Source organism: Octopus sinensis, linkage group LG1, assembly GCF_006345805.1.
Source record: "Octopus sinensis linkage group LG1, ASM634580v1, whole genome shotgun sequence".
Lineage (NCBI taxonomy): Eukaryota > Metazoa > Mollusca > Cephalopoda > Octopoda > Octopodidae > Octopus > Octopus sinensis.
Window position 1 is genome coordinate 77,877,505 of NC_042997.1, and position 23,875 is coordinate 77,901,379.

Here is a 23,875-nt window from a genome sequence, read left to right on the forward strand (position 1 = left end):
GAAGTCTTTTGGTAAGAAATTTATCAATGGTTTCACTTGTCATTTTGAATGGATGCACCATTGTCTTTAGTTACAAAAATTGTCAACATTTTTATGACATGGTATACTAGTGTTTAACACTCTCACCCACATACATTGGAGTATTATTGAGAACATTATGTTATGGGCTGAAGACATATGGCCCACTAGTTATTGTGTTGGGCTCACAATCATAAGAATGTGGGTTTGATTCCTTGATCAGGCAAGTGCCTCACTCAGTGCCTTGCTCAAGGCACTTATTTCATGTTTGCTCTTGTTTACTCAGTTGAAAATGAGCACCAACTGAGTCCTGATGTAACCTTTTCTTCCAGCTTTTTTAATCTACTTTTTACTTTTTTCTAATTTTTCTTCCAGATTTTTTAATCTACTAACTTCATGTCAAATTACACATGAAATTAGTAGACATGAATTTAGTAGATTAAAAAATAGAATGAGCTGATAATTTCATTTCAAATGTTATACTTTGCAATCCATGCCAACATTGGACATGATGGCAGGTACAACTGATGCATTTCAAACAAAGCATACATACTTCAAGTGAGTTTCTGCACACAAAATTATCTTGAGGAGCAAATGGGACAAACAAAACAAAACAGAACAGTAGAATGTACTGTTGATCACAAACAAAACATGACGAAACGATTTGATGCCTGTTGCTACAACTTACTAACACAGCTGTTGCAAAGTAAATTCTATTTGCCTGTTTGCTAAATTTGCATATTTGCTTATTGCTATCCTCAAATTTGTACCTAACTGAATCAGCAACATAATATGAGTGACAAGAAGTTGTGCATGTGTCAGCAAGACCCTCACTAATCCTAATATTACACCAATAATGGACATTGAATAGACAAACAACAGGGTAATATAAAAAGTGGTATTATACAAATTTCCAGTGTTCAAAACTAAAACCTATTTTTTGAATATATATTTTGAATATAATTTGTACAGTTACATAAAAAAATATTTGACAGAAATGAAATGGCTTTCTTCATGTAAGTACATGAACAAACATGTTATTGGACAAACATAACAGTAGAAGGATGTTCTTGTATTGATTATAAGCAAAAGTGACAAAAACCCACCATTTCCAATAAGGCCAACCAATGCATCACATATTACACATGAATTTCAAGAGAATTTCTGTACGTAAAATTATTTTGGAGTAAATGAGTAAAATAAAATAAAATAGCAAAATGAACTTTTGATCAAAACAGCAAAATAGGAACAAGAAACTGAAATCTAGAGCAATAGGCAGAGGTGGGATGTCTACAGCTAGTATATCATTAAAACAATTTATCTCTACTTAATATTGTCTTTTAAATCTTAAATGGCCCTCATGTGTCAATGTTTAATTTCATTTGTTTGAGATGAGTGAAAGATAAACTTATAGTAGGTAACATTCCTGAAGGATGTGGCACCTATTTCATAGAGTTGGGTAAACTGATGTACATAGAATTAAGTGTACCATCCAGTGACATAATTTACCTACAGTGAGTTTGAACACTCAACCTGAGAATTACTAGTCTACTATTTAATCCTGAGACATTTTACTTCTGCTCATCATAGATATTTCCTTTTGAGTTTCTTACTCTCCATTTTCTCTTTCACACACTAAACCACAAGTATGCAAACTCAACATCAAACACATTAATTTTGCTAGAGCCTGCAAATATCAAGGCACTGTTCCTCCTTCTTTGACTCACTTATTAATAAATATAATGACACTGATACACAATACATCAGGAAGAAAAGCACAAATTGTTATTAAGTCAGAGTGAATAGTGAAGGAGTGAAATGTAGAGGAAAAGTGATGACAGTGATGATAATGGTTGTGGTGTAATAGTGATCACGACAATGATGCATACCTCTTTCTTTTGAATTCCTTCAAACTGTTTGATTTTCTCATTGAATTCATTTCTTTTTTGTTCTAACATATCTGCAGGATAGAATTTATTTAAAAAATACAAAGAGTATAAAACAGACTAATTTTTGCTGGGGCAAGTAAAACAGAAAAAAACATATGCCATATAGGTTAAGTAAATGACTTGTGGTTCAATCAGCTTTACATTTATAAAAAACATCAGAAAGATCTATGACATACATGGGCAACCTGAGGCCTGCAGGCTGCATGCGGCCCTCAACATGTTGTTGTCTGGCCCTCAATGAGTTTCTAGGTTACTAATTTTTACAAGCAAAAAATTTTTCTCAAATTTTCCAATTATTAACCTTATCGTCTCACACCTCTTAAACTTGCGCTTTAATTTTGCATTTAATTTCATCATCCCTCCTTCCTTCTCTCTCTATGCTTTCTCTATTTTAAAGCATCACTCTCTTTCTAAGTCAAAAATTAAGTCAAGACTCACTAATGAGCATTTGCAGTATAACCTTAGAGTAGTGACATCTCAAATTCTACCTAATATTGAAAATATGGTAAAGAATGTGAATGTCATTGATACAGATAATGAAATTGTTCTTTAATAAAATATCAATGAATTTTCTTTTTTTTACCTCAATATTTTAACTATAATTTATTTACACTAGTAAGAATCTTTTTCAGACATTCTTTAATTACTATCACAATAATATATTGAGAGAATAGACAGTTAAATAAAGCTAACTCTGGTGAGAGTGAATTCTGGACTTCAAGTAATATAATTATCCAGTGTTCCACTAATACAGCTTTTCACTAATAATAATAATAATAATAATAATAATAATATTAATAAATTGTTTTGTCTTGGTATAAAAGATGAGCTACAGCAAATATTCTGCTCAATACCACAAATTTGTTTGTCAGTTGTTTGACCATAACCAGTTGAGCATATCCTTTAGTGAAGTATATCAACATAGAAACTGGAAAAAATATTTCCAAATGCAGATATGAACTGTATATATAATAATAATAATAATAATAATAATGATAATGATAATAATAATAGTAATAATAATAATAATAATGATAATAATAATAATGATAATAATAATAATAATAATAATAATAATAATAATAATAATAATAATTTATTCTTTTTATTGGCCACAAGGGCTGACACACATGATTTGAAAACATAAAGGGACAAAACAGGACAAAAGGTTACAAAGGGTTTTGTCCGTTTTTTTAAAAAAATCCGTGTAAACAACTGTATAACAATAATTATATAACAACGGAAAACTCCCAAAAGGGGGAGGCGTTACGAAAGGTTCCTGGTGGAAAAAACCCTACAAAAGCCAACGGGAGCCTGGTAAAAAAAAAGGGGGGTAGAGAGTCCCTTTTTTCTCCTTTTATATTACCTTTTTGAATCACAGGCGAAACCTGAGAACTGGTCCATTTATACAGGCCAGTCTCGCACAATTCACCCACCTTTCATAAAACTTGCTATCGGACAGCACTCTCCTCTCTAACCTCATCTTCCTTTTCAAGTGAAACTTGAAAAAGTTGATGAGGCAATGACCAAAGAGGAAAGTGTCTGACTTTAGCCCTTTCAAACGAGTCCACCACACCACCTCTTTCGCCACAGCCACTAGGCACAAGAAAACGGCCTCACCCTCCTTGTTAAAGGAGGTCGGCGGGGCAATCTTCACTATGGATTCAGCCGATAGTCGGATCCGTCCTACACATGACAGTAGCTGTTTGACATAAACCCATATTTCAGCAATACTTGGGCACTGGACGAGTGCGTGCAGGACGGTTTCATTGTCCTGGCAACACCTCGGGCAGGCCCGGCTGACGGCACTACCATGCCGGTAGAGTTTATCCCGAACAGGCAGAGCCCCTCGGTAGCACTGCCAGGCGAGCGACCTCTGGAAATTATCCATCGGCCCCGGCCTGAAAGTCCTCCCGAACAGACCGCACAGTTCGTCATCTTCAATGCCTAGAGTTTCCCCGAGAACGTCGTCGCATTTTTCCTCCACTAACCCTCTATAGAACGCTAGAGTGGAGCTGTAACCGATCGCATTGCCCGCCTGCCGGAGGGCGGAGAGAGCTTGACGGCACTCGAGGTGTCAAGCGCCCTTTCTCAGTCTACGTTTGATCCAGGTCTGCAGCTCCGTCAAAGAGACGAGCTGCGGAAAATCGTGTCTGACAAAAGACGACCACACCTGTTCACCGTCAAGGAAGCGCTTGAGATGCCGCAGCCTGAGCGCATATCTGCACATCAGCAACCACGGCATTCCAAGGCCTCCGTTCAGCGGTCGTCGACAGCAGATGGATCGCCTGACCAGTGGCACCTGACCCTTCCGCAAAAAGTCGAAGAGCAGGCGTACCAGCTTGGCCAACCAGCGGTCAGGACAAGGGACGACGGTCAAGCGGTAATAGATGACGGATGCGATGTACGCATTCGCCACCTCCACTCGACCTTTCAGGGACAGCTTCCTCTCGGCCCATTTCTGGGTGAGACGTGCCACCCTGCTTGTCACCTCTTCCCAGTTTTTATCCACCTGGAGGTCCGGACCGAACCAGACCCCGAGCAGTTTAACAGGTCCGTCTGTTCAGCGCCCTACGTCGCTGTTGGACAGCATGGGCTTGCCTCTCCAGGTGCCCAGTTGCAAGCCCACAGACTTTTCCGCGTTAATCTTTGCCCCTGTCACCGCTTCGTACTGGTTTAGTGTCTCACCAATCAGGCCAATGTGCCTGTGGCTCGACACCACCACGGTGACGTCGTCGGCATAAGCAGACACGCTGTTTCCACCTCCTAGATCGCGCGGGATACCCCTCAAAGCCTCCAACTTGCGCAGTAATGGCTTGAGAGTCAAAATGTACAAGAGGGAGGAGAGAGGGCATCCTTGGCGGACCGAACGCGAGATGTCGAACGGTTCCGAAAGGTGACCGTTCACCCTTATCACCGAGCAGATGTTGCTGTATAAAGCAGCTATCCACCCGCGGAACACTGGACCGAAGCCGGCTGCCTTGAGGACAGCTGCCAGGTACCGATGGTCGACCCTATCGAAGGCTTTACTCTGATCCAAGTTGATCAAAGCCCCACCCGCGCCAGTGTCGTTACCCACCCTTTCTATGATGTAGCGCATGAGATGGAGGTTGTCGTGTATCGACCTGGTCGGCACGGCGCATGTCTGCGTCTTGCCGACCAGCTTGTCCATGACAAGCGCCAATCTCTAGCACCTTGGCCAAAATCTTCAACTCTGCATTGAGCAGAGTGATGGGCCGGAAATTCCCTATAATGTCCCCCTTGTTTGGGTCCTTCTTCAGCAAAGCCACCACCCCTTGACAGACAAAAGCAGGAATTCTCCCGTTTTGCTGCCAGTTGCAGTAGACGTTTGCCAACAGGCCCGCAAACAAGTCTGGCATTGAAAAGTAAAGCTCGTAGGGCAGACCATCCAAACCCGGCGATCTACCTCTCGTGCAACTCTTCATCGCTTCTCCCACTTCCCAGGCAGATATCGGTCCTTCGCAGCACTCTGCCTCGCTGTCCAAGAGTTGCGGTAGGCCGTCCAGGTACACACCGAAGTCTGCACCGTTGTCCGTTCCACCGCTCGTCCCAAACAGTTGAGCAAAGTGCCGCTGAAGCACCGTACACATCTGCTTCGGTTCGGTAACCTCGCGCCCGTTCTGGTCCACCAAAGACCGAATGGTTGCTTTGTTGCCTCGCTTTGCCGCCGCCACGCGGGTCCATCGAGCATCTCTAGTCCCCTCCCCGCTTAGCGAACGTGCCTTAGCTCTGACAACGCAGCCTTCGTGTTTGGCATTGAAGCGTTGGTCGAGGGCCAACCTTGCCGCCAACACGTCGGTCGCGATGCCAGTGTCAAGAGCCTCGTCTAGTTTCTTTACTAAATCCCGCTCTCTCTTCCTACGTTCAATAGCTAGAGTCTTACTATACCTAATCGACTCTACTCTAATTGCTCTCTTGAGGGCAAACCACCAGTTGTTGTTGATGATTGCCCCCGTGAGCACCCGCTTAACTAGTAAACTAATCCGGTCTCTGTAAGCTTTGCACGCCGTTAACGACGCGTTCAGCTTCCAGTAGCCGGGTGCCTGTCTATGTAGCCTATCTAAGTCGACCGTACAGATCACTAATTTGTGGTCCGTATATTCGACTAGGTGGAATTGTGGACACCCTACGCTGTCCTTATCCACTGGCCTACAAAACACTCTATCTAAATACGATCTAGACGACCCGATGCGGTTGGTCCAAGTCCACATTGGCACATTCGGGTTGTCTAGTCGAAACCTGTCGGACAGCTGAAAGCGGCCGAGTAGGTTGGCGGGGTTCTTGCACCCTCCCCCTCTCCTATCAGACGCTCCCCTGCCCACCCGATCGAAACGTTCGTCTAAGACAGCGTTCCAATCCCCAACTAGCACTAGAGTGCGTGACATTCCCAGGAAAACTTCCAGACGTTTGAAATAATCTGACTGCCCTGCTCCTGTCGGAGCATAGGCAGCTAGCAGTCTGAAAGCACCGCCGTCACTACCGTCCACGTCGAGGACCACCAACTTACCTTCCAGATTCAAGAAGACTGTCCTTATTTTCAGGTCCAGGCCCTTCCGAAACAACACCACAGTACCACCACCGCCCGCTCCCGGCGGACATGGAGATAGAAATATCTCGTATCCGCCGAAAAGGGCTGCGAGTTCCTGCGGGTCGGAGAGCCTGGTTTCACTGATGGCTGCTACATCCACATCATGAAACCTCAGGTCGTTTAACAGGTGACCCTGTTTCCAAGGTGACCCGAGGCCTCTCACATTCAAGCAACCGATTCTAAGATTTGCCATGTTTCAAAAGTTAGGAAAAAAAAAAAGGAGAAAAAAAAGGCTCTACTTACTGGTGTTGGTGGTGGGGGTGGCTCCCTTGTGCTTTTGCACGGGTGCTTCCAAAATATTTTTGTACAGTTTCTTAGGAAAACTTTTCCCTAACGATCCCACATCATTAGGGAATATTTGTTTAATTTCGTTGTATGTTGTTTTGTTTATTTTTATTGTGAGAATGTGTGCTGGTGGTGTGTTTTGTGTTGGTATAACGAAATCCGTTATATTTGTACTTGTTTTTTCTTTCAAATACTCAACCAGTTCCTGGTTTCTTGTATTTATTGATGTAATTGTGTCTGTGGCAGTGGCAATGGCAGTAGTGGTGTCAAAAGTGTTGTTGTTGTTTGTTGTTGTGAGTGTGTGTTGTTGTTGTTGTTGTTGTTGATGTTGGGAAGCACTATTTGTTTGTGCTTCCCCTGTATGTCTTTTTGTTTTCTCCTCCTTTTCTTTTTTGGAGGCACTGTGCTCCATTCTCCTTTGTTGGAATCAGAGCTCGCACAATCCGAGTACTCTTCATCCGGCAAAGGAATAGATGAGGGGTCTGCTTCAGCAGCAGGACGAAAAGTTGTTGGTTCCGCCGGTATCGGTGGTGCCACTGCTCCTGTTGCTGTTGATGGTGCCCGCGTTGGTGAGCTCTCACCTTCTCTTCTTGCTGCTGTCGACCTTCTAGGTACTGGTGTTGGTGTTGGTTTGGTGGTTGTTGTTGTTGGAGGTGGTGTTGTTCATCTTGGTGCTGGTGATGGTGTTGGTGGTGTGGCAGCCTTTGGTGTTTCGTGCTGTTTCTGTTGTTGTTGTTGTTGTTGCTGCCTCTTGCTGTATTCTTCCATTCTCTTTTTTTGAATGGGGCAGTCCCTCTTCAGGTGGCTTTCGCTACTGCAGAGGAAACATTTTGGCTTTCGCCCCTCTACAGTAACGTTTAGCCTGGTCCCATCTAGTAAGATTTACAAAGTCAGGTATGGCATTGATGTTTTCCCGCTGTATCTGTACCAGCAGTTCAATACCCATACCTGACCAGTTCTTTTCTCTTACCCTCCGAACATTTAGAATAGTGGCAGTGTCCTCTATGCCATAGAGGATAGCCGCCACTAGCCATGAGATATTCAGTTCGGGGGGTATTGTATTTATTGTTATTTTTTGGACCTTACGCCCGAGGTACATCGGAAAGAGGAACAAATGTTCATTTTGCAAGGGCGAAATGGCATGCGCCCTTGCTTGCTCCTCTGTTGGGAAGCGAACCTCCACGGTTCCAAATCGCTTCCCTCTTGTCACATAGCTCTTTTGGCCCCAAATGGGCTTCAGAGCCATTTCTAACTGTTGGGGTGTGGCGTTAACCAATCTTTTAGTTTTCTTTTCGAAAACTTTATAGAAAATTGTTTTTGTGTTGGTCTCTTGTATGAGTTGTTGAGGTGTGTTGAGGAAAACACTGTTTCCCTCTTTTCTCAACAAATCTTTTGCCATTTTAATATCTTTCATCGAAACTTGTATCTCTTCCGAAATTTGCTTCGCAGCTGAAGCAAAACCTTTGGAATTTTCTTCAATTTTTTTTTCTTTGTTTATTTCTCTCTTATTCATATCATTCCCTTCCTCCCCCTTCGGTACTATAACATTAGTTGAAGGTAAAGGGGGGAAATCTAAAATGACGTCGCAAGAGACGCCGTCTTTTTTGTTCTTATTTGGAACGCTTTGCTTTTCAGCACGTTCCATTGTAATGTTTACTTCGCCTTTTACGGCTTGAAATGGGCGGTTTGGAACCGCTGACGAAATTTTTTCTTCTTGTGGAGGGGGTGGTGTTGCAAGGAGGGAAGAGCCAGCAGCTCTTTTTAACGACATTTTGGAATTGTGTGTGTGCAAAATAATGTGAATGTCAATAATATAAACAATAATTTTACCCCCAATGGGGTAAAATTTTGCCTAGCCAACCAGCTTCGTACGAAGTTAGTCGGCTTGGCCACGCAAATATTAAAAAATACTACAACTCACAAACAAATTTCCAATGAAATTGGCACAAAAATCACAGAACTTCCGGAGACACGTCCATCCGCGTTGGAAATAATAATAATAATAATAATAATAATAATAATCAATTCTTTTTTATTGGCCACAAGGGCTGACACGCATGATTACATAAAGGGACAAGACAGGACGAAAGGTTACAAAGGGTTTTGCCGTTTTTGAAAAACATCGAGTAAAAATCTTTATAACAATTTAAAAAATTCAACAATGAAAAACTCCCAAAAGGGGGAGACGTTTCGAAAGGTTCCTGGTGGAAAAACCCTACAAAAGCCAACGGAAGCCTGGTCAAATAAAGGGGGGTGTAGAGAGTCCCCTTTTTTTCTCCTTTTGTATTACCTTTTTGAAATCACAGGCGAAACCTGAGAACTGGTCCATTTATACAGGCCAGTCTCGCACAATTCACCCACCTTTCATAAAACTTGCTATCGGACAGCACTTTCCTCTCTAACCTCATCTTCCTTTTCAAGTGAAACTTGAAAAAGTTGATGAGGCCTTGACCAAAGAGGAAGTGTCTGTCTTTAGCCCTTTCAAACGAGTCCACCACACGACCTCTTTCGCCACAGCCACTAGGCACAAGAAAACGGCCTCGCCCTCCTTGTTAAAGGAGGTCGGCGGGGCAATCTTCACTATGGATTCGGCCGATAGTCAGATCCGTCCTACACGTGACAGTAGCTGTTCGACATAAACCCATATTTCAGCAATACTCGGGCACTGGACGAGTGCGTGCAGAACGGTTTCGTCGTCCTGGCAACACCTCGGGCAGGCCTGGCTGACGGCACTTCCGTGCCGGTAGAGTTTATCTCGAACAGGCAGAGCCCCTCGGTAGCACTGCCAGGCGAGAGACCTCTGGAAATTATCCATCGGCCCCGGCCCGAAAGTCCTCCCGAACAGACCGCTCAGTTCGTCGTCTTCAACGCCTAGAGTTTCCCCGAGACCGTCGTCACATTTTTCCTCCACTAACCCTCTATAGAACGCTAGAGTGGAGCTGTAACCGATCGCATTGCCCGCCTGGCGGAGGGCGGAGAGGGCTTGACGGCACTCGAGGTGCCAAGCGCCATTTCTCGGTCTACGTTTGATCCAGGTCTGCAGCTCCGTCAAAGAGACGAGCTGCGGAATATCGCGTCTGACAAAAGACAACCACACCTGTTCACCGTCTAGGAAACGCTTGAGATGCTGCAGCCTGAGCGCATGTCTGCGCAACAGCAACCACGGCATTCCAAGGCCTCCGTTCAGCGGTCGTTGACAGCAGATGGATCGCCTGACAAGTGGCACCTGACCCTTCCACAAAAAGTCGAAGAGCAGGCGTACCAGCTTGGCCAACCAGCGGTCAGGACAAGGGACGACGGTCAAGCGGTAATAGATGACGGATGCGATGTACGCATTCGCCACCTCCACTCGACCTTTCAGGGACAGCTTCCTCTCGGCCCATTTCTGGGTGAGACATGCCACCCTGCTCGTCACCTCTTCCCAGTTCTTATCCACCTGGAGGTCCGGACCGAACCAGACCCCGAGCAGTTTAACGGGTCCGTCTGTCCAGCGTCCTACGACGCTGTTGGACGGCATGGGCTTGCCTCTCCAGGTGCCCAGTTGCAAGCCCACAGACTTTTCCGCGTTAATCTTTGCCCCTGTCACCGCTTCGTACTGGTTTAGTGTCTCACCAATCAGGCCAATGTGCCTGTGACTCGACACCACCATGGTGACGTCGTCGGCATAAGCAGACACGCTGTTTCCACCTCCTAGATCGCGCGGGATAACCCTCAAAGCCTCCACCTTGCGCAGTAAAGGCTCGAGAGTCAAAATGTACCAGAGGGAGGAGAGAGGGCATCCTTGGCGGACCGAACGCGAGATGTCGAACGGTTCCGAAAGGTGACCGTTCACCCTTATCACCGAGCAAATGTTGCTGTATAAAGCAGCTATCCACCCGCGGAACACTGGACCGAAGCCGGCTGCCTTGAGGACAGCTGCCAGGTACCGATGGTCGACCCTATCGAAGGCTTTACTCTGATCCAAGTTGATCAAAGCCCCACCCGCGCCAGCGTCATTACCCACCCTCTCTATGATGTAGCGCATGAGATGGAGGTTGTCGTGTATCGACCTGGTCGGCACGGCACATGTCTGCGTCCAGCCGACCAGCTTGTCCACGACAAGCGCCAATCTCTAGCACCTTGGCCAAAATCTTCAACTCTGCATTGAGCAGAGTGATGGGCCGGAAATTCCCTATAATGTCCCCCTTGTTTGGGTCCTTCTTCAGCAAAGCCACCACTCCTTGACAGACAAAAGCAGGAATTCTCCCGTTTTGCTGCCAGTTGCAGTAGACGTTTGCCAACAGGCCCGCAAACAAGTCTGGCATTGAAAAGTAAAGCTCGTAGGGCAGACCATCCAAACCTGGCGATCTACCTCTCGTGCAACTCTTCATCGCTTCTCCCACTTCCCAGGCAGATATCGGTCCTTCGCAGCACTCTGCCTCGTTGTCCGAGAGTTGCGGTAGGCCGTCCAGGTACACACCGAAGTCTGCACCGTTGTCCGTTCCACCGCTCGTCCCAAACAGTTGAGCAAAGTGCCGCTGAAGCACCGTACACATCTGCTTCGGTTCGGTAACCTCGCGCCCGTTCTGGTCCACCAAAGACCGAATGGTTGCTTTGTTGCCTCGCTTCGCCTCCACCACGCGGGCCCATCGAGCGGCTCTAGTCCCCTCCCCGCTTAGCGAACGTGCCTTAGCTCTGACAACACAGCCTTCATGTTTGGCGTCGAAGTGTTGGTCGAGGGCCAACCTTGCCGCCAACATGTCGGTCGCGATGCCAGTGTCAAGAGCCTCATCTAGTTTCTTAACTAAATCCCGCTCTCTCTCTTCCTACGTTCAATAGCTAGAGTCTTACTATACCTAATCGACTCTACTCTAATTGCTCTCTTGAGGACAAACCACCAGTTGTTGTTGATGATTGCCCCCGTGAGCGCCCGCTTAACCAGTAACTAATCCGGTCTCTGTAAGCTTTGCACGCCGTTAACGACGCGTTCAGCTTCCAGTAGCCGGGTGCCTGTCTATGTAGCCTATCTAAGTCGACCGTACAGATCACTAATTTGTGGTCCGTATATTCGACTAGGTGGAATTGTGGACACCCTATGCTGTCCTTATCCGCTGGCCTACAAAACACTCTATCTAAGTACGATCTAGACGACCCGATGCGGTTGGTCCAAGTCCACATTGGCACATTCGGGTTGTCTAGTCGAAACCTGTCGGACAGCTGAAAGCGGCCGAGTAGGTTGGCGAGGCTCTTGCACCCTCCCCCTCTCCTATCAGACGCTCCCCTGCCCACCCGATCAAAACGTTCGTCTAAGACAGCGTTCCAATCCCCAACTAGCACTAGAGTGCGTGACGTTCCCAGGAAAACTTCCAGACGTTTGAAATAATCTGACTGCCCTGCTCCTATCGGAGTGTAGGCAGCCAGCAGTCTGAAAGCACCGCCGTCACTACCATCCACGTCGAGGACCACCAACTTACCTTCCGGATCCAAGAAAACTGTCCTTATTTTCAAGTCCAGGCCCTTCCGAAACAACACCACAGTACCACCACCGCCCGCTCCTGGCCGACATGGAGATAGAAATATCTCGTATCCGCCGAAAAGGGCTGCGAGTTCCTGCGGGTCGGAGAGCCTGGTTTCACTGATGGCTGCTACATCCACATCATGAAACCTCAGGTCGTTTAACAGGTGACCCTGTTTCCAAGGTGACCCGAGGCCTCTCACATTCAAGCAACCGATTCTAAGATTTGCCATGTTTCAAAAGTTAGGAAAAAAAAAAAAGGAGAAAAAAAAGGCTCTACTTACTGTTGTTGGTGGTGGGGGTGGCTCCCTTGTGCTTTTGCACGGGTGCTTCCACAATATTTTTGTACAGTTTCTTAGAGAAACTTTTCCCTAACGATCCCACATCGTTAGGGAATATTTGTTTAATTTCGTTGTATGTTGTTTTGTTTATTTTTATTGTGAGAATGTGTGCTGGTGGTGTGTTTTGTGTTGGTATAACGAAATCCGTTATATTTGTACTTGTTTTTTCTTTCAAATACTCAACCAGTTCCTGGTTTTTTGTATTTATTGATGTAATTGTGTCTGTGGCAGTGGCAATGGCAGTAGTGGTGTCGAAAGTGTTGTTGTTTGTTGTTGTGAGTGTGTGTTGTTGTTGTTGTTGTTGTTGATGTTGGGAAGCACTATTTGTTCGTGCTTCCCCTGTATGTCTTTTTGTTTTCTCCTCCTTTTCTTTTTTGGAGGCACTGTGCTCCATTCTCCTTTGTTGGAATCAGAGCTCGCACAATCCGAGTACTCTTCATCCGGCAAAGGAATAGATGAGAGGTCTGCTTCAGCAGCAGGACGAAAAGTTGTTGGTTCCGCCGGTATCGGTGGTGCCGCTGCTCCTGTTGCTCTTGATGTTGCTGCTGTCGACCTTCTAGGTACTGGTGTTGGTTTGGTGGTGGTTGTTGTTGTTGGAGGTGGTGTTGTTCGTCTTGGTGTTGGTGATGGTGTTGATGGTGTAGCAGCCTTTGGTGTTTCGTGTTGTTTCTGTTGTTGTTGTTTCTGTTGTTGTTGTTGTTGTTGTTGCTGCTGCCTCTTGCTGTATTCTTCCATTCTCTTTTTTTGAATGGGGCAGTCCCTCTTTAAGTGGCTTTCGCTGCTGCAGAGGAAACATTTTGGCTTTCGCCCCTCTACAGCAATGTTTAGCCTGGTGCCGTCCGGCAAACTGACGAAATCTGGGACCTTGCTGATATTTTCTTGCTGAATTTGAGCAAGAAGCAGCACTCCCATCCCCAACCAGTTTTTCTCCCTGACTCTCCTGACATCCAGAATGGTGGTAGTGTCCTCTATGTCATAGAGGACAGCTGCCACCAGCCATGACATATCGAGTTCAGGTGGTACGAGGTCAATTTTTATTTTTGTCACTCTTCGCCCGAGGTGGGTTGGAATGAGTAACAAACTCTCTGTTTTCAAGGGCGAAATGGCGTTCGCCCTTGCTTGCTCCTCTGTTGGGAAGCGAACCTCCACGGTTCCGAAACGCTTCCCCTTGGTTATGTAGCTCTTTTGGGCCCAAATGGGCTTTAGAGCTATCTCTAACTGTTGGGGTGTGGCGTTTGTTATTCTTTTCAGTTTCCTATCGAAAACCCGGTATGTAATTGTTTTCCTGTTGGTGTTGTCAATTACTTCTTGTGGAGTATTGAGGAAGATGCTATTGCCATCCTTCCTCAATAACTCCTTCGCCTTTTTGATGTCTTGTTAAAGTAATCTTTACTTCCTCCGAAATTTGCTTCGCAGCAGAAGCAAAACCGTTGGAAGTTTTTTCACTAAGATTACTTTTCATGTTTGTGTCAATTGGATGCATATTTTTCTTTTCCTCCCCCTTCGGTACAACATCACTTGTTGAAGGCAGAGGGGGGAAATCAGGAGTGATGTCGAACGCGACGTCCTGCTTTGCATTCTCTTTTCGAATGGCGCGCGTGCTTTCCGGTTCGGAAGGAGGATCTCTGTTGCCTTTTACGGCGCGAAGTAGGTGTTTTTTTGGTGTAGTTTGTGATAATGTGTGTGTTTGTGGAGGGAATGTATTTGGAAGGAAGGAACAGCTAACTGCTCGTTTCATAGCCATTTTTTGTTTAAATGTTTGTTATTTTGACAAAGTTCAAAAGTTTAAAATGTAATTTTACCCCCAATGGGGTAAAATTTTGCCTAGCCAACTAGCTTCGTACGAAGTTAGTCGGCTTGGCCACAAAATTATCCAAAAATATTACAACTTTTAAAGAAATTTCCAATGAAATTGGCACAAAACTTACGCCGCTTCCGGAGACACGTCCATCCGCGTTGAAAGAATAACAATAATAATAATAATAATAATAATAATAATAATAATCTTAATAATAATAATAATAATAATAATAATCTTAATAATAATAATAATAATAATAATAATAATAATCTTATAATAATAATAATAATAATAATAATAATAATAATAATAATAATAATAATAATAATAATCTTATAATAATAATAATAATAATAATGATAATAATAATAATAATAATAATAATAACAATGATAATGATAACGACAACAACAACAACAACAATAACAATAAAAAAACTGCTTATCAATTACTTTTAATAAAAGCAAGTATACATTATCAAGAAAAATTTTATGAATTCATATACATATATAATCCTCATTCATCATTAACATTTAATGTCTACCTTCCATGCTTGCATGGGTTGAACAGTTTGACAAGTTGGTAAGTCTGGGGCATGTACGCACACACACACACACACACACACACACACACACACACACACAACACACACACACACACACACACACACACACACACAACAAGCTTTCATACACTTTCCATAAACCAAATTTCACTGTCAATCCAAGGCTCTAGTAGAAATACTTGTATAAGGTGTCATGCAGTGGGATCAGAATGGAAATCATCACAAGGTTGTGAAGCAAAATTCTTAATCACATAGCCATATCCATGAGAACTTATTATTATTGTACACTGTTGACACCAGTGATATATTATTTCAGTTTACATCTTTAACTGCTTTGTCTTTAGCCATTATTTTTACAGTTTGTTTTTCTATATACCATTGTTGCTGGTCATAATCATAGCTCATCTTTCACTACAATTCAGGTTGCAGCTAACACTTCATTACTTTCAAGTACTGCTTCAATGTGTCACTGTTTCTTCTTTCACTACTAAAATGACCTTTCTCATTGAACTTTTAACTATAAACTCCTTCTACACAAACCTATTCAATATATCATTCCTCCTTGATTTTCATCAGAATTTTAATTTCATTGGAACTGCCTTACTGTCCATTTCCCTGCTTGCCACCATCTAACTTGAAGCAATTCAATCTTATCATCAATAACACTGACTTTACTCAACAATTCTTATACCCTGACTTTGAACTTTTATTTCAATCTTAGACAAACTATTTAACAAAAGCACCAACTGATCGTGGCCATTTCCAAACTTCTTATGGCCCCTGTGTCGGTGGCACGTAAAAAGCACCCACTACATTCATGGAGTGGTTGGCATTAAGAAGGGCATCCAGCTGTAGAAACTGCCAGATCAGACTGGAACCTGGTGCAGCCTCCTGGCTTCCCAGACCCCAGTCGAACCATCCAACCCATGCTAGCATGGAAAACGGATATTAAACAATAGCATGGAAAGCGGATGTTAAACGATGATGATGATGATGATGATGACTGATATATGAAACAACATATTTAAACATGTTTACTATGCAGCGAGAATATATTGATAATGTGTGAAATTATTAATATCTACCTTTATTTTGAGCTTCTTTTAATTCTATTTCTGAATGTAAACAAGCAATATGTTCTTTCAGTTCATAGACCTGCTCCTGAAGTGCATGGCATTTGGTTTCAGAATCAGATAGCTAAAAGTCAAAATCAAATAACTTTAATTTTCGAGGACTAAAGCAGAAAAGATAGTTTTAGAATTTCTTAACATAGAAGAAATAGATTAAATATAAATGAAATATAGACAAAGCAGAAAATGATGCTAACTAATAAATCAATTTCTGTTTATGCTGCACAGGATCAATTCTCTGAAGGAAGCAAATTAGATGACTAAAAGAAGCTAAATAATTTACAGGTACATATTATATTGACCACAAGAGGGATGCCAGTTAAAGATGATTTCTTCAGTAGAGAAATAAAATAAATAATGTTTGGTATTTTGTCCAGTGCTCTATTGTTTCTGTTAACTTGTCCTGGACCAACAGAATATATTAATAACATTTAGACTTAGACAAAGCTACTGATGCAATAACAATGACCAGTCATGTACTGTGACACTGGGTAAAAACTTTACTTTTATCTTCATGTAATAAGACAAAATGAAGTCAAACTTGACACAGCCCAAACTACCCCAGGCAATGAAAAATAAAAAAAAATTTAAAAGGCAAAGTCTACTTGTCCTTTAATATAACAGAAATGGTGTAAGTGTTGAAAAGAATTCTAGCATAGTATTGATTTTGATAAGGTTTATCATAATAATTAGCATGCTTTAGGATCAAGGTGCACAGAGATTGCAAACCTGGTTTAATAATGTAAACATGAAAAAATCTATTAAAATATTGATGAATAAGGATGATTATGATAATTAGTATAAAAGGGAATTTATAAAGTAGGAACTAAAGAGTGAAATTGATCATAAACATCAGGAAGTGCTATTTTGGCTTATCATTTGCCTCTATACCAATTCCTTGTTCAAACAAAATTTACTCAAATTTAGAATAAATAACAGAAATTATTTTCTGGAGAGAAAAAGTAGGAAAGTGCTCACATATGTGAGCATCAACAATTAGACTTATTGTACATAAATTGTATCTAAAAGATCAGCAATTTTCATAGAGAAGATAGTAAAATATATTGACAAAGTAGAATGAGATAAAGACAATTTTAGAATATTTCTATATTCAAAATATAGTTGTAAACAAACAAGTAAGCCAAGATAATGACAATCATCTCCAGCTTCTAATTTTGTGAAAATGTAAGGTTATGAAAAGATTGATAAAAAACTGAGTCATATTATCAGGTAATGATGTTTTTGTAGTAGGCTTTGAAGAAATAAAAAATCAAATAAGGTACCAATTTAATCACCTATATATTCCTCATCTGAATCAATAACATTCTTCCAATGCTGTAAAAGGGTTTTTCTAACCATTTCTATGGAAATCAGCTGGCTTAGAAGAGAAAAACTCTTGAAGGTCTATTTCAAGTGCCTTTAAGGAATTGTATTCTTTTCCATCAATAAAATTTTGCAAGCTTTGGGAAAATGATAACCCAAAGGAGGAAATTCAGGAGAATAGGGAGGATGTAGAAGCTTTTCCCAACCTAGCTCTTCAATCTTGGCACATGTGATTCTTGCAGTATGAAGCCTGGCATTGTTATGATGGAAAAGGACACCCTTTTGACTGACTATCACCTTTTTCTGTAAATTTTTTATTCAATCTATCAGTTTGTTCACAGTACACTTGAGTTGTAATTATCTGGTTTTGTGGCAAGGTTTCAAAGTGTATTACACCAAACATGCTCCACCAAATGCTTAACAAAACTTTCCAATAATGAAGATCTGGTTGAACTCATTGACTTGACATTTAACATTCTTATAGAGTATCTACTTTCATCACTAGTCATTAGGTGGTTCAAAACCGGACATTTTTTCACACGTTGTAATTATCTGGTTTTGTGGCAAGGTTTCAAAGTGTATTACACCAAACATGCTCCACCAAATGCTTAACAAAACTTTCCAATAATGAAGATCTTGTTTTGGATGGGGTCTTGCTTGTTCTCCTGGTTGAACTCATTGACTTGACATTTAACATTCTTATAGAGTATCTACTTTCATCACTAGTCATTAGGTGGTTCAAAACCGGACATTTTTTCACACATGAATAAAGAGCAGTGCAAATATTGACATGTTCTCTTTGATTGTTTTCACTTAGTTCATGTGGAACCCACTTGCCAAGCTTAGACATGATTCTAAGTTCTTGCAAATGGTGATGGACAGTTGATGACAAGGAATTAACAACTTCTGCTAATCCTTCAACAATTGCGGCTTTCAACACATTAAAAAAGAGAGCATGCCCAGAGTGGTGGGCATCTTCCAAGCTAAAGTCCTCTTGTCAAAATTTATGGAACCACCATTGGTATTTGTGAATATTCAAAACACTTTCACCATACACTTGTTGCACATTTTTACAGCATTTGTTACATTGTTGACTTCTGTATGCTCGTAAAGCCCAATTTTTCTCATGTACTCTTCTGTGACCTCCATTTTCATGAGGGACTATTAAAGCAACAAATTATTATTTGTATCTCTGCAATCCAGAATCTATCTAACTGAAGCTTTTCCAGCTCTGTGGTATTTATGCACCCATGAAAAAAATCTTGTTTAAACATATTAGAATATGTTTCAACAAGTAAAATCTGAAAAATGACATTACTTATGGAATGACCTGATAGATACTTTTTTCTTACTCTTTATTATCTGTTTGGTTCTAGACACATTACATTTAATATATACACATATGTTCTTTGAACAATGTAGCTCATCAACAAGTTAATGAAATTGAATGTTCAGTAGTAAAAGCTTAAAAGTAAAACCATCAAAATCAAACTGTTACTAAAAGAGAAGCCTAATAAGATAGACATGCTTGTATGTAGTGATTCAGTTCTATGAACTGAACACAAACAAACAATAGATACATAAAAGATGCAGTAGGATCTGTGACATACTGAAAGTGAACCAGAACTTCATGTGTACAAGATGGGTTAATTGTTCCTGCTATCTATGCAACTTAATTAATGGTGAAGTGAAAATAAAATAGCAAGAGCAAGAAAGGTAAAAGTAGTCAGGGAGTTGTTACACCTACTGATAACAAAAGACAGACAGTATGAAGAATAAGAGTGAAGTTGCACAGTAACAAAGCATTGAAGGTGAAGTGTGGCTGTTGAGAAATAATTTGTGTATGATAAGTTAAATGTGTAACAATTATGTAGAGCTTAAGTGAGCTGAGAAAACAGCTGAGCATTAAATGCACTTGTTGATGTGCAAGAAGCAGATGGATTATTAGTACTTGATGAAGAAGTGCTTTGTACTGATTGAACAAGATATCAATGAAGAGAAAGATCAAGGTAGACATGGGAAGATATTGTGAGGTCAGATGCTCAGACAAAATAACATCAAAAGGAGATGATGATGGGATATACTACCGTTCATATCATGCTGGCATGATAAAAACACAGGCAATAAAACAATAAATTCCAATTTATCCAGTACAACCCTTAAACATGTAAATAGTATTTTCCTAAACAATAGATCCGCTTATTTTGGTTAGTGACTTATTCATGAATATACCAACACTAGTGCCTCTGAGGGTGATATTCTCTGGGAACGCACAACAGCCCTTTTCAGAGTTATTTACTTTGAATTGTTATCTCATATCTGATTGGCCTGTTATTACATAACATGCTTCATGATTTTAGCATTAGTATTTCCTCCTATGTTCTATATACTCTGGAACACATTAAAGCTCTTTTCGGGGCTACTTTATTTGAATTCTTACTATCGGGTAACTAATTTCATGTTATTACATAACTGACTTCACAATTTGGGTATTCATAACTTATTGGGAATTCCTAAAAACAAGATCCTATGTAAGACAGTTCGGTATTCTCTGTAAATGCACAAAAACCATTTTACGGGCTACGTGTATTGTTGTTATTGGTTTAGTGGAACAATTATGAGAACAGAACCAAAGGATAAGCCTTGCTTTCCTGGGAATTACAGGGTACGTCAGCTGGTGTACACATATTTACGACAGTCTTCTTTCAGTTTCTGGTCCCTCTAAACTTCTCTTCACTCTTGACATCAAGAATCTATACAAGGTGATCCTTCAACACAAGGGGCAGCGTGCACTCCAACATTTCCTTGATCCAACCCCCAACCTGACACATCCACACTCTTTTGTCTGGTTGAAATTGTCCTCTCACTCAACTGCTTCTCATTCACGGGTGATTTTTACCAGCAGATCTCTGGAGTGGCCATGGGAACAAGAATGGGTCCCAACTATGCAAACCTCTTCATTGGCTACACTGAGGCCCAAATATTCTCAAGTTTCACTGGTCCCACTCTTGAACTATACGGTTGTTATATTGATGACTATCAGTGTGACCTCACTCTCCCACGAACATCTAGACATGATGATGATTATATCTAGGATTACACCAATCCAATGTCTACTTCCAATTTTTAAAAAAGAAGTTTTTATTATTGATAGAAACTCAGTTGCTATTTTAGATATTTATTATTGAAAAACAGTGTGATCAGATAATGCACACTGAGTGAAAAAATTGCTATCAAATGAGGTAGGCCAAGCAAAATTTGAATGATAGTTACATAAACCTAAAAAAATTGGTATCTTACAGATGAGATGATGCAGGATCCTGATGCATTGATAAATTCAGTATTGCTGACCTACCCTGCCCATACCAATATACAGAATGGACCAATATTAAATAACGACGACGATGTGATGGATGCAAGTAATTAAGCCTTGACTCAGAACTTAAGAAAACTAAGCTTTATTTTGTCAACTAAAAAGGAATAGAAACTTAAACTTCAGCTGAAATATATCACTCACCTTACATTCCAGTTGAATGCTTTTACTGCTGGCTTTACTCAAATCTTTAACTAGGTTTTTTTCTTTGTTACGAAATTCCTGTGAAATATATATGCACATACAGATACACACAAACTATAAATGTATGCAATAGTTTAATTAGAGTTAATGTTTCAATGCAGGGAGAATTAAAAAAAGCTAATTAGAATTATGCGAAGAGGGAAAGTGCTTTAGTAAATTGCTAGTATTATTTTAATTATTTCAGTGAGGGCGCGTGGCTTAGTGGTTAGGGCATTCGGCTCATGATCGTAAGGTTGTGAGTTCGATTCCCGGCGACGCGTTGTGTCCTTGAGCAAGACACTTTATTTCACGTTGCTCCAGTCCACTCAGCTGGCAAAAATGAGTTGTACTTGTATTTCAAAGGGTCAGCCTTGTCACTCTCTGTGTCACGCTGATTATCCCCGAGAACTACGTTAAGGGTACACGTGTCTGTGGAATGCTCAGCCATTTGCACGTTAATTTCACGAGCAAGCTGTTCCGTTGATCGTATCAGCTGGGACCCTCGTCGTCGTAACCGGCGGAGTCAAGAAAAAATTATTTCAAGAAGTAAGGGAGACAACTCACGATATGTTTCAGTCATATGAATTTATTAGTGAAGCATAACCATTACTGTACTTGCTGAAGCAGTGATGAGTGAAACAATAAATATATGAGAATGTACACTAGTTAATGTAGAAAAATAGAATTGTTTACAAAATAGTTAAGTTAGGTTTAACATATCTAAAAGCGGGAATATTAAAAAATTAACTAGCAATGACTATGGGTAACAAACAATATTAGAAACAATTTTTGCATACTCAATAAAATATTTTTAAAATTTGTTATGAACACATAAATTAGGGTTAATATAGGGCGTAACAAATATCAGAAAATCAAAAAAAAAATGTGTGTAATAGGTGTAAAACAACTTCCTATGAACGAATATGAAAAAAAAATTTCGCGCACGCGAAAGGGGGGTGGGGAAGAGGCCTCGGAAAATTCACATCGGGAAGTTCCGAAAGCGTCTGAGGAGCTGACCCGGGCACCAAAACAAAAAGAAAATAGTGTAATATGTGTAAAACAACTTGCTCTAAACGAATATGACAAAAAAAAATGCGCTCTCGCGAAAGAGGGGTGGGGGAGAGGCCTCGGAATATTTATATCGGGAATTTCCGAAAGCGTCTGAACCAGGCACAAAAACAAAAACAAAAACAGCGTAATAGGTGTAAAACAACTTGCTCTAAACGACTATCATGAAAAAAATGCGCGCTCGCGAAAGGGGGGTGGGGGAGAGGCTTCGGAAATTTCACATCTTCAGTCCACGGCCTTTAAACTAAGAAAAAATAGTGTAATTGGTGTAAAACTACTTGTTCTAAACGAGTATCAAGAACACACACTCACACATGAATCATAAACTCCGTATTTCGCAAAAAAAAAAAAAAATAAAGAGAAGAAATTCTGGAAAAAGTGAAGAAATGTTGGATCTCATTCCTTGGTTAAAGCTATTTTAAACATTAAATTTATGCTTTTCTTTGAAATAGTTCAGATATATGCAATTCTTCTCACTTATTAAGATGCATTTATCAGAAAAAAAGAGACAGAAAAAATTATTATTTTGTGTCAATCCATCCCTAATTATCCTTTATTAATTAGTTTTGGCGTGTATTTTTTTCCCAAATTTATTTTTTCACCTTTACAACACTGTTTAGTAAAGCAATTAATTATCTTTATAATTTGCATATTTGACTTATTAATCAAAATTCTCTAGATGTAATATATACTAAGTAATGCATCCTTCATTTATGTGTTCCGTTCTGTATTATGCATGCGTGACTGTTTGTATGTAAGTGTGTTTAACTGTGCACATGAATGTGAATATTAAAGAACATATTTATTTACTATGATTGTTATTTTCAGAACAAATAAATCTTTTGGCTGTTATGTTATTGATGTTATTATTATTGCTAGTTAAAGGGTGGTGACTTGGCTGAATATTTTGAGTCTTGTAGTATGTAGTTGTGTTAGTCAATATTCTGAGTTCAAATCCAACTCATTTCTTTATCATCATTATCGATGGACCACTCAAAGAGGTATGTATACATTATCATTTTCGTAACATAATTTCTGTAGTATTTCAAGATGTTTCTGACACGTATTTTGATTCACATGGCGGAGATCCAACATTTCTTCACTTTTTCCAGAATTTCTTCTCTTATTTATTTTTTTTTTGCGAAATACGGAGTTTATGATTCATGTGTGAGTGTGTGTTCTTGATACTCGTTTAGAACAAGTAGTTTTACACCAATTACACTATTTTTTCTTAGTTTAAAGGCCGTGAACTGAAGATGTGAAATTTCCGAAGCCTCTCCCCCACCCCCCTTTCGCGAGCGCGCATTTTTTTCATGATAGTCGTTTAGAGCAAGTTGTTTTACACCTATTACGCTGTTTTTGTTTTTGTGCCCGGTTCAGACGCTTTCGGAAATTCCCGATATAAATATTCCGAGGCCTCTCCCCCACCCCTCTTTCGCGAGAGCGCATTTTTTTTGTCATATTCGTTTAGAGCAAGTTGTTTTACACATATTACACTATTTTTTTTTTGTTTTGGTGCCCGGGTCAGCTCCTCAGACGCTTTCGGAACTTCCCGATGTGAATTTTCCGAGGCCTCTCCCACACACCCCTTTCGCGTGCGCGAAATTTTTTTTTCATATTCGTTTATAGGAAGTTGTTTTACACCTATTACACACATTTTTTTTTTGATTTTCTGATATTTGTTACGCCCTATATTAACCTAAATTAGATTGCAGGCTTAAATCATTTAATAATTA

General features: G+C 40.9%; 1 protein-coding gene across 3 annotated transcripts in view; it reads right to left on the minus strand.

The window, feature by feature from the left end:
* The window catches only part of LOC115218570 (leucine-rich repeat-containing protein 45-like), an 82,087-nt gene that overhangs the window by 11,613 nt on the left and 46,599 nt on the right, over nucleotides 1-23,875 (minus strand). For all 3 annotated transcript variants that reach the window (XM_036502076.1, XM_036502067.1, XM_029788464.2), the window contains 3 exons: nucleotides 21,033-21,110; nucleotides 16,148-16,259; nucleotides 1,908-1,978 (listed from right to left, as the gene is read on the minus strand). In XM_036502076.1, coding sequence (XP_036357969.1) covers nucleotides 1,908-1,978; nucleotides 16,148-16,259; nucleotides 21,033-21,110 — 261 coding nt within the window. The remainder of the gene's footprint in view (nucleotides 1-1,907; nucleotides 1,979-16,147; nucleotides 16,260-21,032; nucleotides 21,111-23,875) is intronic.